General features: G+C 41.6%; 1 protein-coding gene across 1 annotated transcript in view; it reads right to left on the reverse strand.

Annotated features, from left to right (window-relative positions):
- Window positions 1-13,432, reverse strand: part of pak5 (p21 protein (Cdc42/Rac)-activated kinase 5) — a 201,812-nt gene that overhangs the window by 86,300 nt on the left and 102,080 nt on the right. The window contains exon 3 of the mRNA XM_041173288.1: window positions 8,207-8,427. Coding sequence (XP_041029222.1) covers window positions 8,207-8,410 — 204 coding nt within the window. The 5' untranslated portion in view covers window positions 8,411-8,427. The remainder of the gene's footprint in view (window positions 1-8,206; window positions 8,428-13,432) is intronic.

Below are 13,432 nucleotides of genomic sequence, written 5' to 3' on the forward strand. Positions count from 1 at the left end.
ATAGGTGGTTCTATCTGTGTAATTTAATTACATTTGGAGTCAAGTAGATTTCAAGTGTGAAATCATCAAACAATGCTAGGTGTAGAAATGTGCTTGAGATATTAATAAGTAAACATGGATGCTGGCTTAGCATATAAGGTGGGAAGGGGATTTGCATTCTTTTAGATAAATGTATCAGCCTGTTATTTTGAGACATCTTGGGAGGTTTGCTGGATATATATTAAATCTTAAGGTTATTTTGTTGAAAAGGTGAAAGTAAGAAGGAAATAGGCGCTGTGCTAACAAAGACAGGCTTCCTTGAAGGTCCAGTTTTAACACACAATTTCGGTCCCAAGTGTTAATTACCATAATTTGAACTTGCCTGGAGGTGCTAAAACAGACACTTGCAGGTTTAATACTCAGACGCTGATTAGATGCAATTTTCGCAGTGAGTGCCTCTACTCACCCACTTTCAGCGAAGGTGTGGAGTTCCTGACTTACACGGTGGCAGGTTTCAGGATGGCTCAGGAACTAAGGGAGAGGGTGGACAGGTTCCTGTATGCAGCACTGGAGGTCCTGGAGATCCACAGGAGGAGGGATGTCCTGTACCTACACAGGACAAGCTACCCTCTCACTCTGGGGCTGCTCTGTGAGGTCTTGTGTTCTCCTCCCATTCCTCCTGCTGATCAAGGAGGACACCTAAACAAAATGCTTGTGACCGAACACTCGCTTTCTCCTGGTGATTCCTATAAGGTGTCCATAAGGGAGAGTTGCACAGTACCTACTTATTTTTAGGTGAAGCCCTGAGAATTTCCAGGCCGAATATTGATAAAATGTTGATGTCTTGATAAAATGCCCTAGAAAGTGTTCTGATGCATTTCAAAATTCCTCATCATGCCTCCACCAGCATGTGGTAGATGAGTATGCCTTTAAGTAACATTCTAAATCCTCAGCAATGTGTTTACCGCCCAATTAGCTGGTTGCTGTTAGGAGAGAGCGTCAAGTCAAATGTTAGCCACCAAAATGTCATGCAGCCTCCTTAAATGAGCAGGCAACTTAAGTGGCACTCAGCTCATTAATGATCCACATCACCTAAGGCAAATGAGCGCAAGCTTGTGCCAGGAACCAAGGTGGAGCACTGCGCTAAATCAGCAATTCAACTTAACACCCCATTTTGGGGATCCTGCAGGCTCTTTAGTGCCTGAAGTAGCCAGGAAAATCACAGCCCTTGTGTTTAGTGTGTGACTCCTGTTTGATCCTTTTATTTCCTGTCTAATATTTTTGTCACATGTTTATGGAATAATTGAATGTTTGCATACCTTTTTATACTTGCTGTTCAGGCCTCTCAGCAACAGATGGCACTGCTTTTCCTTCATGTTTCACAAACCACCATTTCTGTTGGTGGGGCACTTAGATAAACTTTTCATTTTCAAGTTTTCCATTCAACATAGATTCTGCAGTCCGCATCCTTCTCCAGACTTCTCTCCAGAATGTCTATTCATTTATCAGCAAGGCCCTTACCCTCCACAATTCTGTTGTGAATGACTGCATTGATATCAATGCTTCGAAGGAAACCAGGCTCACTGGTGACAGCAATACCTTGTCTCTCACTCACCAAAGTGTCCCTGATTGGCTATAATTTCCACCTCCTGCCGCACTCAAACCACTGCAGTTATGCTGTGTCCCTCATCACCAAATCTTACCTTAGTCTCTTACTTGAAAACCTCACCTTCTTTCACTCCCCCCCATCTCGTTTAAAAATCCTGATTCTTTACTATCCACAAGGTCCTACCACATCACCAGTCTTCCCAATAAGGTGCGCTGGTCAATCCAGAGAGGCGAATCAGTACCCAATCAGATGCAATCTTACCAAACATATCTCATGAGGTTGGCAATTTCCCCATCATGTGCTTCCTCAAAATGCCATAAATCAACAGGATACATTCCTGAACTACAAGAGGTTGATATTATGGATAATTTTAGAGGTTAGGAAGTTATCCTCATTGACTATCTTTACCATTTACTTAACCAAAAAGAAGACACCAGATACATGGAGGAAGTCGGGCTTGTGCCAGAAAACGTATTTGAAAAGATAGATTTAGAGGTGCCTTAAAGTAAGGAAAGACGCGAAGAAGCCTGGGAAGGGAGTCCTGGGGCAGGATGACTGAAGGCTCTGCCACTGATAGTGGGACACAGGAAGTAGGGAGCAGTGTAGGCTAGAGTCAGGAGAACAGTATGTACACTAAGATAAAAGCAAAATACTGCAGATGCTGGAAATCGGAAATAATAACAAAAATAGCTGGAAAAGCTCAGCAGGTCTGACAGCATCTGTGGAGAGGAAGACAGAGTTGACGTTTCGAGGCCGTATGACTCTTCATCAGAACTAAAGAGAAATAGAAATGAGGTGAAATATAAGCTATTTAAGTGGGGTGGGACAGGTGGAGCTGGATCGAGGGCCAGAGATAGATGGAGGCAAAAAAGAGATTGCCAAAGATGTCATGGACAAAGGGGTGTTGACGGTGGTGATATTATCTAAAGGATGTGCTAATGATGACATTAAGGATAGAAAGCAGGATGAGCAAGTGACAGATGGCCCTAGTGGGGGTGGGGTAGGGGGGGGGGGGGGGGGGGGGGGGGGGGGGAAGGGAAAGAAACAGTATGTGCACGTTAGCTAACACAGGGGTTGGAGGAGTATGGAGAACTTAAATGGAATAAGTCCACAAGTGGACATATAAAGAAAGACAAGAATTTTGACATCCATTTGCTGGGTGACGGGAAACCAATATATCAATTGTCAGATGAGAAATGAGACATAATAATAAGAAATCAGCGATGGAGCAGAGGGGGGACTGAAAATATGTACACATTGGTTCACTTGGTAAGGGTGAACTAAACTATGGTGACCTCTAGAGGGCAGCCTTACTTCATTTTCTCAAAAATAGGTTGGTAGAATTATTCAATGTGTGTGCTTGTAGAGGAGAAACATGAATTTGACATACCGGAGACCAATTGGCCTAAACTATACCCAAATAATAATTTTATAATTTCCTAGTACTATGAAATACATAAAAATTTGAGCCATTTAAAATGAGCTTTATTTAAATGGTTAACGCATTCATTTGTAACTGCAGAAGTTCGACATGCTGATGTGATGGATGTCTTAAATTATACTTGGGAGTTATAGAAAAAGACAGCATTGTGACAGGTGTGATTTAATGTCGGCAAAAGTTTTCATGCACAAAGATACAATTTATGTCCCATTAAACAGTAGAGAGCAAGCTCCAAAGATTCTCCCAGAATTGGAAAAATATCTAAAATACAAAGGTCTCTATCAAGTGCTTCCTCTGTATATTTTCAATTACCACCCATGTGAATGCCTTGATATTCTCTGTCTGTTATCACATTTCATACACCATATTGCAGGGATCATCAGCTGCAGCACACCATTAAAACCAGCAGCATTTTCTGTCCTGGTAACATGCAACATAATTCCAAGATCAGGATCATCATCTGAAAGCACATTTGTTGAGACACCAAAGATGTGTGAAACATAAAAGCACTTGACCTACAAACAGCAGGCATACTTTGATCTCCAGTTATGATATTTTTCCTTTTAAACAAGTGACGGCCGACTATTGACTCTGAAAATTCCAACAGCTATCACTAACTGAAATTGGGCAGTGATTTTGAAAGCTCCTGAATGTACTTGTTTCTTGCCCATGCAATGTATTGCTGAAAATTCTGGCAAAGGTTTCACGTCACCAGTACCAATTCAGACTTATGCTGTGTATTCACTTCATTATCAATTCAAATATTAATTCATGAATTCTACATAAAAGCAGAGCCTGCAATTTTCCTGTTTGCAGAACACATGCAGTTTTCTAATCTCTCATTTCAAAGACCCATTAAAGATCAGTCAGGTTCCTGTGTTGGAACTGAAATTTAATAGCAGCCATACTAATTTCCTCCTGAGCCAGACACTTGCCAACTATTGAGATTCCGGGCCCCTGTGCACATTGCAATGGGATTCGTGAATACTTAAATCACAAAAATATTGAAATGGCATAAATAATATAATGTCTTAGTACATAAAACATTAAAGAAGACACATTCCATAGCATTCAAGTGCAGGAAGAAGTCTCAATATATTTTACATCCAGCAGAATGCACGATGCCAAGCTGGCTGCCCGTCATCTACAACACACACTTTCCTCTTTGAAGAAAGAAATAGAAAATAAGCCATAAATACAGTACATACACTATATTTCTCATTTATTCAGCATTCACAGGGGATATATTAAACCAAACAGCTTTGTCTACTCACCCAACATACTAATGCTATTGTGACTTCTCACATAATATCAATACAGATAGATGAAAGATATCATGGATTGCCACCTTGACATGGTGGAGAGGCTTGTGTGCCCTGATGACCCCTTGAGCGATGCCGTCAGGAGCTCCTTGATCACAGTAGGGCCAGCCAAAGCGGCAAAGTCAGGGGAAGGTGCCATACAAAATGCAGCCCAAAATGTCCTCAACGGCAGAACAGGTGAAAGAAGGCTGTGCATCTCACCAGCTGCAAAGGCGGAAGAAGGCTACAGCGCTGAGGTGGTCCCGGTCATTGTGGTATGACATGTCACAAAAATCTGATCACCAACCCGTCGAGATCGTGTGGACAATGACATCATCCCAAGGTCCCCAAGCAGTCTCCTACCAGGGTCCATTTGCCAAGTCACATGGTGATGGAGGATTGGTGACAGGGACAGGGCTGTGAACCCAGCAGTCCCCAGTCAAAAATCTGCACACTGATGATAGATACATGAAGGTCTTTGGGCATCCAAGTTGTGACAGAGGTGTCTTTGGACAGCAGCATCTGTGACTGAGCAATCCTGTTCAGGATACCCTCAGCTCACCCCCAAATGATGAGGAGGCTAGAAAACGTGCTCCAAAAATACTTTTTAGCCAATCTTTTCCTAGTTGGGGAACCACACTCTGTGGGATCTCTATCTTTGTGGTCAAAGAAATAAAGCTTTAAATGTTACAACTTGGAATGTTGGAACACTCATAGACAGCAAGGACTGCAATCGCATCACATGAGCTATCAAGACTCCCAATTGGTATCACTGCTCTGAGTGAGACCAGCCTTCCTGTTGGGAACAAATGTTGGGGACTGGTTATTACTGGGGAAGGGAAGCCACTTGGAGGTCAATCATCCCACTCCCAGGACATCGCTGCAGGAGTTCTTCAGGGTAGTGTCCTAGGCCCAACCATCTTCAGCTGCTTCGTCAATGACCTACCTTCCATCATAAGGTCAGAAGTGGGTATTGATGACTGCACAATGTTCAGCACCATTTGTGACTCCTCAGATACTGAAGCGGACCATGCCCATATGCAGCAAAACCTGGACATGCAGGCTTGGGCTGACAAGTGGCAAGTAACAGTCGTGCCACACAAGTGCCAGGTAATGACCATCTCCAACAAGAGAGAATCTAACCATGACATTCAATGCATTACCACTGCTGAATCCCCCACTATCAACACCGTGGGGGGTGCCATTGACCAGAAAACAAATTGGACCAGCCATATAAATACTGTAGCTACAAGAGCAGGTCAGAAGCTGGGAATCCTGTGGAGGGAACTCATCTCCTGACTCCCCAAAACCTGCCCACCATCTATAAGGCAGTCAGGAGTATGATGCCAAACTCTCTACTTGCCTGGATGGGTGCAGCTCCAAAAACACTCAAGAAGCACAACACTATCCAAGACAAAGCAGCCCACTTGATTGGCACCCCATCCACAAATATTCGCTCCCTCCACCAACAACGCACAGTGGCAGCAGTGTGTACCGTCTACAAGATGTACTGCACCAACTCTCATATGGTCTTTCAACAGCACCTTCCGAGCCAACGACCACTAGCACCTAGTAGGACAATGGCAGCAGACACAGGGTAACACCACAACCTGCAAGTTCTCCTCCAAGCCATACACCATCCTGACTAGGAACTATATCGCCATTCCTTCACTGTCACTAGATCAAAATCCTGGAACTACCTTCCTAACAGGACTGTGGGTATAACTACTCCACATGGACTGCAGCGGTTCAAGGGGGCGACTCACTACCACATTCTCAAGGGTGATTAGGATTGAGCAATAAATGCTGGCCTAGCCAGTGATGCCGACATCCTGTGAAAGAATTAAAAAACCTCAGTACATCCAGCTCTATTTTCTCACCTCAGTGACGTCCACACCTCATGAATGAATAAATAGAAGACAAAGTTGATAACATGAACAAAGCAATTGGCTCCACTACCGCACCATTCATTACGTGACCAGTACGATGACAGAAAACATGATAAGAAAACAGTTTCTAATAGAACAAAAATGTTTCACATGCTAACTACAATGCAAATGATTTATAAAAATTTACATTCTGTTCACATTTAAGTTGTGAAGTGTGCATCTTTCAAATATCCAGTTTAAAGTGACCTTCATGGTTGTTCAGAAGTTCAGAGCAGGGGATTGATTACTCAGAATACTACAACCGCATGATATTTCTCCCTCCTTTATTCACAGTATAAGAAGTTTACACAGCATCTAATGTAGCGTATCCTGAAAGAGTTCATCACAGGTAAAACCTCCAGTGGATCAAGATCTGTTAGATTTTAACTTGACAGCCAACTTCAAGGAAATTCTGCATGCAATTATTGTTTTTACTGAACATCTATTTTACTGAATGCTTAAAAATATGTTACCTGGCTTAGCTCTTTTAAGTTAATCCAGAAAGGTAAATATGAAGGCAAACTTTGGTACCTACTCTGACTTGAATGCCTGCACATATTGCTAAAATCTGGGGCTGTGTACACAGCATGCTATAATGCATCATACAGCATAAGTTGTGGCACTTAGAACCTGAACTCTTGCGATAGAATAGGCTGGCTGATTAGTCTTGAAAAAATGCAACTGAGGGTTTGGCCCTAGAATATATTTGGACCACCTCAGCAGTGCTCCAGGTGCTTTGGTCCCAAATATAGGTTATTGCACAAGGAGTTTCTTCCTTCAGGTTGAGTCTTTGCTGGGACAGGACAGGTATAATGCCATTTTGCCTTTTCCTAAGTAGCTGTTTGTTAGTTACTGCTTCAGTGTTATATTGCTGTTGTCTGAGCAAGTAAGTTATTGAGGCGAAGTGAGAGACTCTTAAAGCTGGATTGCATTGACCTTCCCTTCCTGTTTCTCCAGGAAAGGGTCATTGTGTGTTACTTTCAGAAGACCTATGGACCTCCCTCTAAGTGCAGGAGAAAGATCACAGGAAACACGCAGTGTTTGCATCTCAAGAGGCTGATGCGAACCTACTGTTATGCTGTCAAACATGTTAGGACCCAAACATTTGTGGCTGGACAGAAGCCCGATGCCATGCCTCTCATGAACATCCATCAATATGACCCTGTTCTGTGACCATAGAAATTGAGTCATATCTACTGCTGGCAGTTATGATAATTACAGCAATCTATGGTTCCAATATCACTTGAAAGATCAAGAAAACCGAACGGATGACTGCCAAACTGAGGAACCTACGTACAAGTGTTGAAGAGCAACATGAGCTGTACGGTCTCAGTATTCTCATGCAAAGATTCTAACGCCTGGATTAATCAAGACCGTAGAATAGCCTTTCAAACAATTGCAGTCTGCCATGTTCTACACAATTCAGTCTCCAAAGGGATGACGCCATAAGGCAGGCTGCAGATGGTAACAAGATTTACCAATTGCGGAAGGTAACGCCAATGAGCTAGGAGACACTTTCAGTTAAGTGGCAGGACATGTCCAAAGCACAGTTTTCATGTTAATAAACCACTACCCCCGCTGCCCTCACCCTTGGAACAGGAGCTCTGAAACCACCAGCCTTAATCTACCTTGTAGCAAAAGAACAGTCAGCACATTACCAAGTGTCAGAGTTCCCACATTTTCAGAGTGACGTCCCTCACTTCACTGTTTCGGCAGAAGTACATTACTAAATACACAGTCATGTGGCAAAAATCCTAGATTATGGCTAGGTTATGGTTAAACTTGAATGTGTTATTTACAGATTGTTCGTCACACACTCTGTTTCCAAGTTGCAATTGTCTTGTGATTACGTTATAAATAATAGCACCTAACCTTCCAATATAATAAAATTGAATGCAAAAGTCAATGCAGATCAGAAACTACAGCATGCAAAGAACTGAACCTGTACCTTCATAGGAGCTAACTGTATAGGGGTTATACAGGATGGGTCAACCACAGGTTTAGGTCTATTTGCTGTGTCTGCAAGCAGGCTTTGCCATTGCTGAGGAAGTCCTGTAAATTTCTGCTCATGGTGGTCAAATCCAGTATGAACCCGATGTTCAAAGTTAGAAGGTGCGGAGATTTCGAGACGTTTCTTCTTCTTTCCAAACATACCGGATCCTAATAGACCTGCAACAATATTAGAAGACAGGATACCATGAAGCATTTGTTAATCTTTACCATATGTTAAAAGGGAGAAAACAAAAGTCACTTGTGTCATTTTAAGGCCAAAACCAGCTAATTGGGGGGAGGGATCTTTTAGGATGCACTAAATTTTACAACTGTGCATTCTACACTGAACAAATAATGTATAAATTAGAAAATACACACTCAAAATATAACATAACATTTGTCCCTTCTTGTAGATAGGTTGCAGAAATATTAACTGAGACAACTTTAAAACAAATAATTTAAAGAAATAAATGCTGTATAGTAAGCCCTCGCTTTAAGTCGGCCAGCTTAATGGTGTTTCATTTTAAAGTAGTTTATTCTTTAAGGCCCGTTTCTTCAATTTATGTCGAGATTTCAATTTTTATGTCATCATGTGTGTGTCGTCATTACTGTTAGTTAGACCAATGGAACAGTGCTATCAGGAGGTTTGTCTGCAACCTCAGGAGTTGACAGGAGATTCCCAGGTCAGCCCTGATTCTGCTCTATTTGCTGCTTTGCTCCTGCCGTGCTCACTGGCTTGCTCGCTATCTCGCTCCAAATGGCCAAAAGTACTACTGATAATAATAGAGACGCGGGGGGGGTGGATGGATGGGGCGGGGACTGGCTGTGGAACCTAACTCCAGTTTATACATTAATCCTTATTGGTAAATCTGATTTGCTTAAATTCACACTTTTAAAGAGCACAACTAGGACGCTAAGCGTTGCATTAGGGGTTTGTTTCTCTCCAACTTCATTATTTGTAAGCACTAATGATGTTATTTGCTTAAAAACTATTAGGGTAGAGTTTCTGCTTTGGCGCAATTGGGTAACTACGCACAAAGCAGGCTGGATTTTATGTGGCCCCCGCCAAGCGTGTTTTCAGCAGGATGGGGGAGGGGCATGTAAGATGGCTTGGGTGGCTAGCCCAGCACCTTCTTGCCCACTCCTGAGTTGATCCCATAATACACCAGGTAGGCAGGAGCCAAAATCAGCAGCTCGGTTGCCATATGTAGATAAATAATAAAAGGTCACTTAGGCCCTACTGATCTGTATAATATGCTGCTGACACCATAATACAGCCGGCCTGCGCAGACGAGTGTGAGTGGACAGGCTGTGTTTGATAGCCTAGATGAAAAAAGGTGACCTCATTTGGGGATGCCCTGCATGCAGTGGGGCTACCCCCCATCACCAAGATGACTTCTTCAAGAGTTATGTTGGACTTGAAATATCAACTCTTCCTCTCTCCACAGATGCGGCCAGACTGGCTGAGTTTTTCCAGCACTTTGTTTTCATTTCAAATTTACAGGATCCACAGTATTTTGCTTTTCTTGTAATGGTGTATACTTTTACTTTCCATTTAGAAGTATTGTTTGATGCTTTTAAGAGTGGGAACCTGGCATTGTTTTATTAATATTGCTGAAAATTGGGTTATCAAAGACGAGCATTTTAAGGGTGTCCAGTCTGTGTTTGGGAGTAACCTGATTTAAAACTGCTGAAAATGTCCTAATATAAACTATATTTAACTATTCAATTGTTTTATTGGTATACACTGTTCAGTTTCTTTGTACATTAAATATTTTTTGATATGAGAAATATTTAAAATGTGCCTGTGCACCTAACAAAAAGAGGGCAATTTGAAGAACCTTCCCGAATCAATGCAAACAGCAGAATACATTTAATGTAGAAAACATCTTTAAGGTGTTTTACAGAGGAAAAGAAAAATGATAAAATGCAGGAATTAGTAATGAGACAAAGCAGTTTTAACAGCTTGAAAGCTTGGTTGTAAGGATGTGTTTAGAGAAGGTTTCTTTTTAAAAGATATAGAGAGAAACAGGGGGAAATCGGAAGAGCTCTCCAAAGGATATAGTCAATAAAGACTGTGCCAGCAATAATGGGGCAATTGAATTTGGTCGGTGGAGAAGGGTTGAAATTCACAAAGCACCAGAGTCTGTGAACTGAAAGGTGAAGGAGGGGACATGAGTTGTGGAGGTTGCAGATAAGCTGGGGCAGGGCAATGTATGAGTTTAAAGGTTGGTGTGAGAATCTTCAATTCAATGCACTGAGGGACAGGAAGCTAACTGGAGGCAGTGAGACGAGGAATGACTTGAATAAGTTGGGAGTTCATGGAAGACTGAGAATAGGAGGCTTTAAAGTGGTAAATAGAGCCCAGAGGATTCAAAATGTGATATTAATTAGCGTTTCAATAGCAGTTGGATGGTGGGGGATGGTGAGGCAAAATCAGAGATGGGCAATATTGTAGAGGCTGACACAATCAGCCTTGGATAAAATATGGGTGTAAAAGCTTAGCTTGGGGTCAAACAGGGCACTGAAGAGTCACATCGTCTGATTCAACCTCAGCATGTTGGCAGAGAAGGGGATGGGGTTAATGTTAAGGGTGCAGAGTTTATGTTGGGGGTTGAAAGAAAATGAGGTCAGTCTTCCCAGTGTCTAGTGGAATATTTTTGACACATCCATGACAGGCACATAGGGTCGAAAAAAGTAGAAATAGAGCAGTGTGTCATCAATGTACAAAGGGAAGCTGACCCCGTAAAAAGAAATATAGGGATCACAAAACAATAGTCAACTGGAATCGTACAGCTTTATAAATTTACTTTATTCACCAATAATAATTCTTTGGTACCTTGCATGTACAATTCCTAAAACGTTAATAGCCTTGTGATACTGTGCAAAACTCCTTACATTGCTATTTTGAAAGGAAAAGGAAGGTTTGCATTTATAAAGCAATTTTTCTATCTCAAAGCGCATTAAAGCAATGAAGTACTTTTGAAATGTAGCCACTATTGTAATATAGGAAGAAAATTACCTAGAGTGCTTTGCCCAATCTAAACTGAAGGGTAGGATAAGCAAATAATTCAGCTTGAACAAACCATTGTACAGGTAGTTTACGTTCAACAGTTCAAATAGTTGTTTGATAGTACAGAACTTGAGTATTCCTGGGAAAAGAGACTTCTTTTTCTGTCAAAGCTTTTCGTCTTGCACTGATCAGGACAATTCACAAGAACACCAAATGTTTGAAATTTAAACCAGGCAGCTCGACTCTGACTGATCAAGACATTGCCCTGAGGAAATCAACCAGCGAATGCTGTCACTTATTTTGTTCAGCTGAAACAGATGCACTGTACATCACGCAAATTCATGGATGGACCTAAAGCCATCACTTTCAGCCCTGACAAGTGCCCAGTATACCTCAGGCTATCCTGGAAGGGCAAGGTATCTCAAAACTTTGAGCAACAGGTGAAGCTATCTGTTTCATGCTGCCACTACGCAGTAGCAACATGAGTGGTATTCACCACTAACAGGATGCTGCCGTCAAGCCAAAAAGATGTGCTGCCTATCACACAAATGAGTAGTGTGATATATGAATTTCAATGCCAGTGTGATGCTAGGTATGTAGATTGTTTGTCCCAAAGACTGATGAATCGCATCAAACAGCATGTCCCTTCCGCAGTTCGCAACAAGGTAGAGAGCGTACCCAGCCAGCTCATGCTTGCAAAACTCAAAACACAGTGTCCAACATTATATGCAATTCTGCGATTGGACAACATTTGCTAAATAATCCTCAATGTGCTAAGAATTATGCTGACAGCCAATTTAAGATTGTCAGTCGGGCTCGCAGTGTGGTGCAGCTGCATGTACTGGAAGCTACATATATTAATACACAGGGCCCCATTATTTGCAGACAAAAAGAACATGTACACACATCGTACCTGTTTCAGCTAAACAAAATAAGTGATGGCTTTCGCTGGTTGGTTCCTCATGGCAATGTCTTGACCAGAGTTAACCTGCCTGGGTTAAATTTCAAGCAATGCTTGGCAGTTAACTGTCAGTCACCACCAACTGGTGCATTCTCCATGGCAACACCTCTACCAGAGTCCACTTGCCAACCAATCAACACAGTCTTCTCATACAGTATAAATTGTATATATTTGGTATTCTTGTGAATTGTCTTGGTGAGTGCAAGACGAAAAGCTTTGACAAAAAAGTATTTTTTCAGCCATATTCAGCAGTGCACATGCTGGTCATCAACTTCTGTTTATACATAGTAAAGATAAAACCAAAGTATTTATGAAGCTAAAATAATGTTGCTAACTAAAAATACTTACATCAGACTTGCCCTTCCCCTAATGATGATCAATCAATCACTAGCAGTAAAAGAGCATACTTTCTGCACTTTTATCATATTCTGGTATGCTTTTTAAAATATCCTAACAACGGAATCCTAACAACAACAATTTGTATTTATAACAAACAAATTGTTTTTCTGGAGATGGTTGGGAAGGCAAGTGTTTTTCTAAACTGCTCCCAATAGGTCATATAATCAGTGATTCTGTCACAAGTCCACAAAGTCCTTTTTGTAATCCTCTGAGATCCTAGCAACAGAATCTAATGCACAAAGAGAATGGAATGACCCATGGTACAGCAAACAAAATCAACGATTCAGAATACTACAATGTGGCTTCTCTTTTCGGTTATGAATAGAGAACCTATTGGATCAACATGTGCTTTGCTGGGATGATAATTTAAACAAAGCTTGAGACATTAATTAGAGATATTCTAATATGCTTTCAATAATCAATTTATCTGAAACATACTTCTTTAGATGGAGCTCAAAATCAAACTTGAATAGCCTGCTTGTGCTGTGTTATGCAAACCACTGTAAGAGGTGCCCTTCACTGAGCTGAATACATGAAAGCCAAGTGGAACTCAGTGGGGAAATACATTAGAGATTGGATTTACCAAGGTATCAGACACCAGCTAGGGCTTTTCTTCTCCAATGCAGAGGAGACAGGTTTATGACTTACACTTGAAGTTCCCAACTGTTCTGAAGGCTTTTATCAATTGTTGGTCAGATCACTACTTGTTCCCATGATGGTAAACAACCACATTCTTGGCAATTGTGAAGGAAAGGGACAAAGGAACTCAAAAGTTTGCCTCTGTCGGTCAACTGTAGAATGCAACTTGC

This window comes from Carcharodon carcharias, chromosome 2 (genome assembly GCF_017639515.1).
Source record: "Carcharodon carcharias isolate sCarCar2 chromosome 2, sCarCar2.pri, whole genome shotgun sequence".
NCBI lineage: Eukaryota > Metazoa > Chordata > Chondrichthyes > Lamniformes > Lamnidae > Carcharodon > Carcharodon carcharias.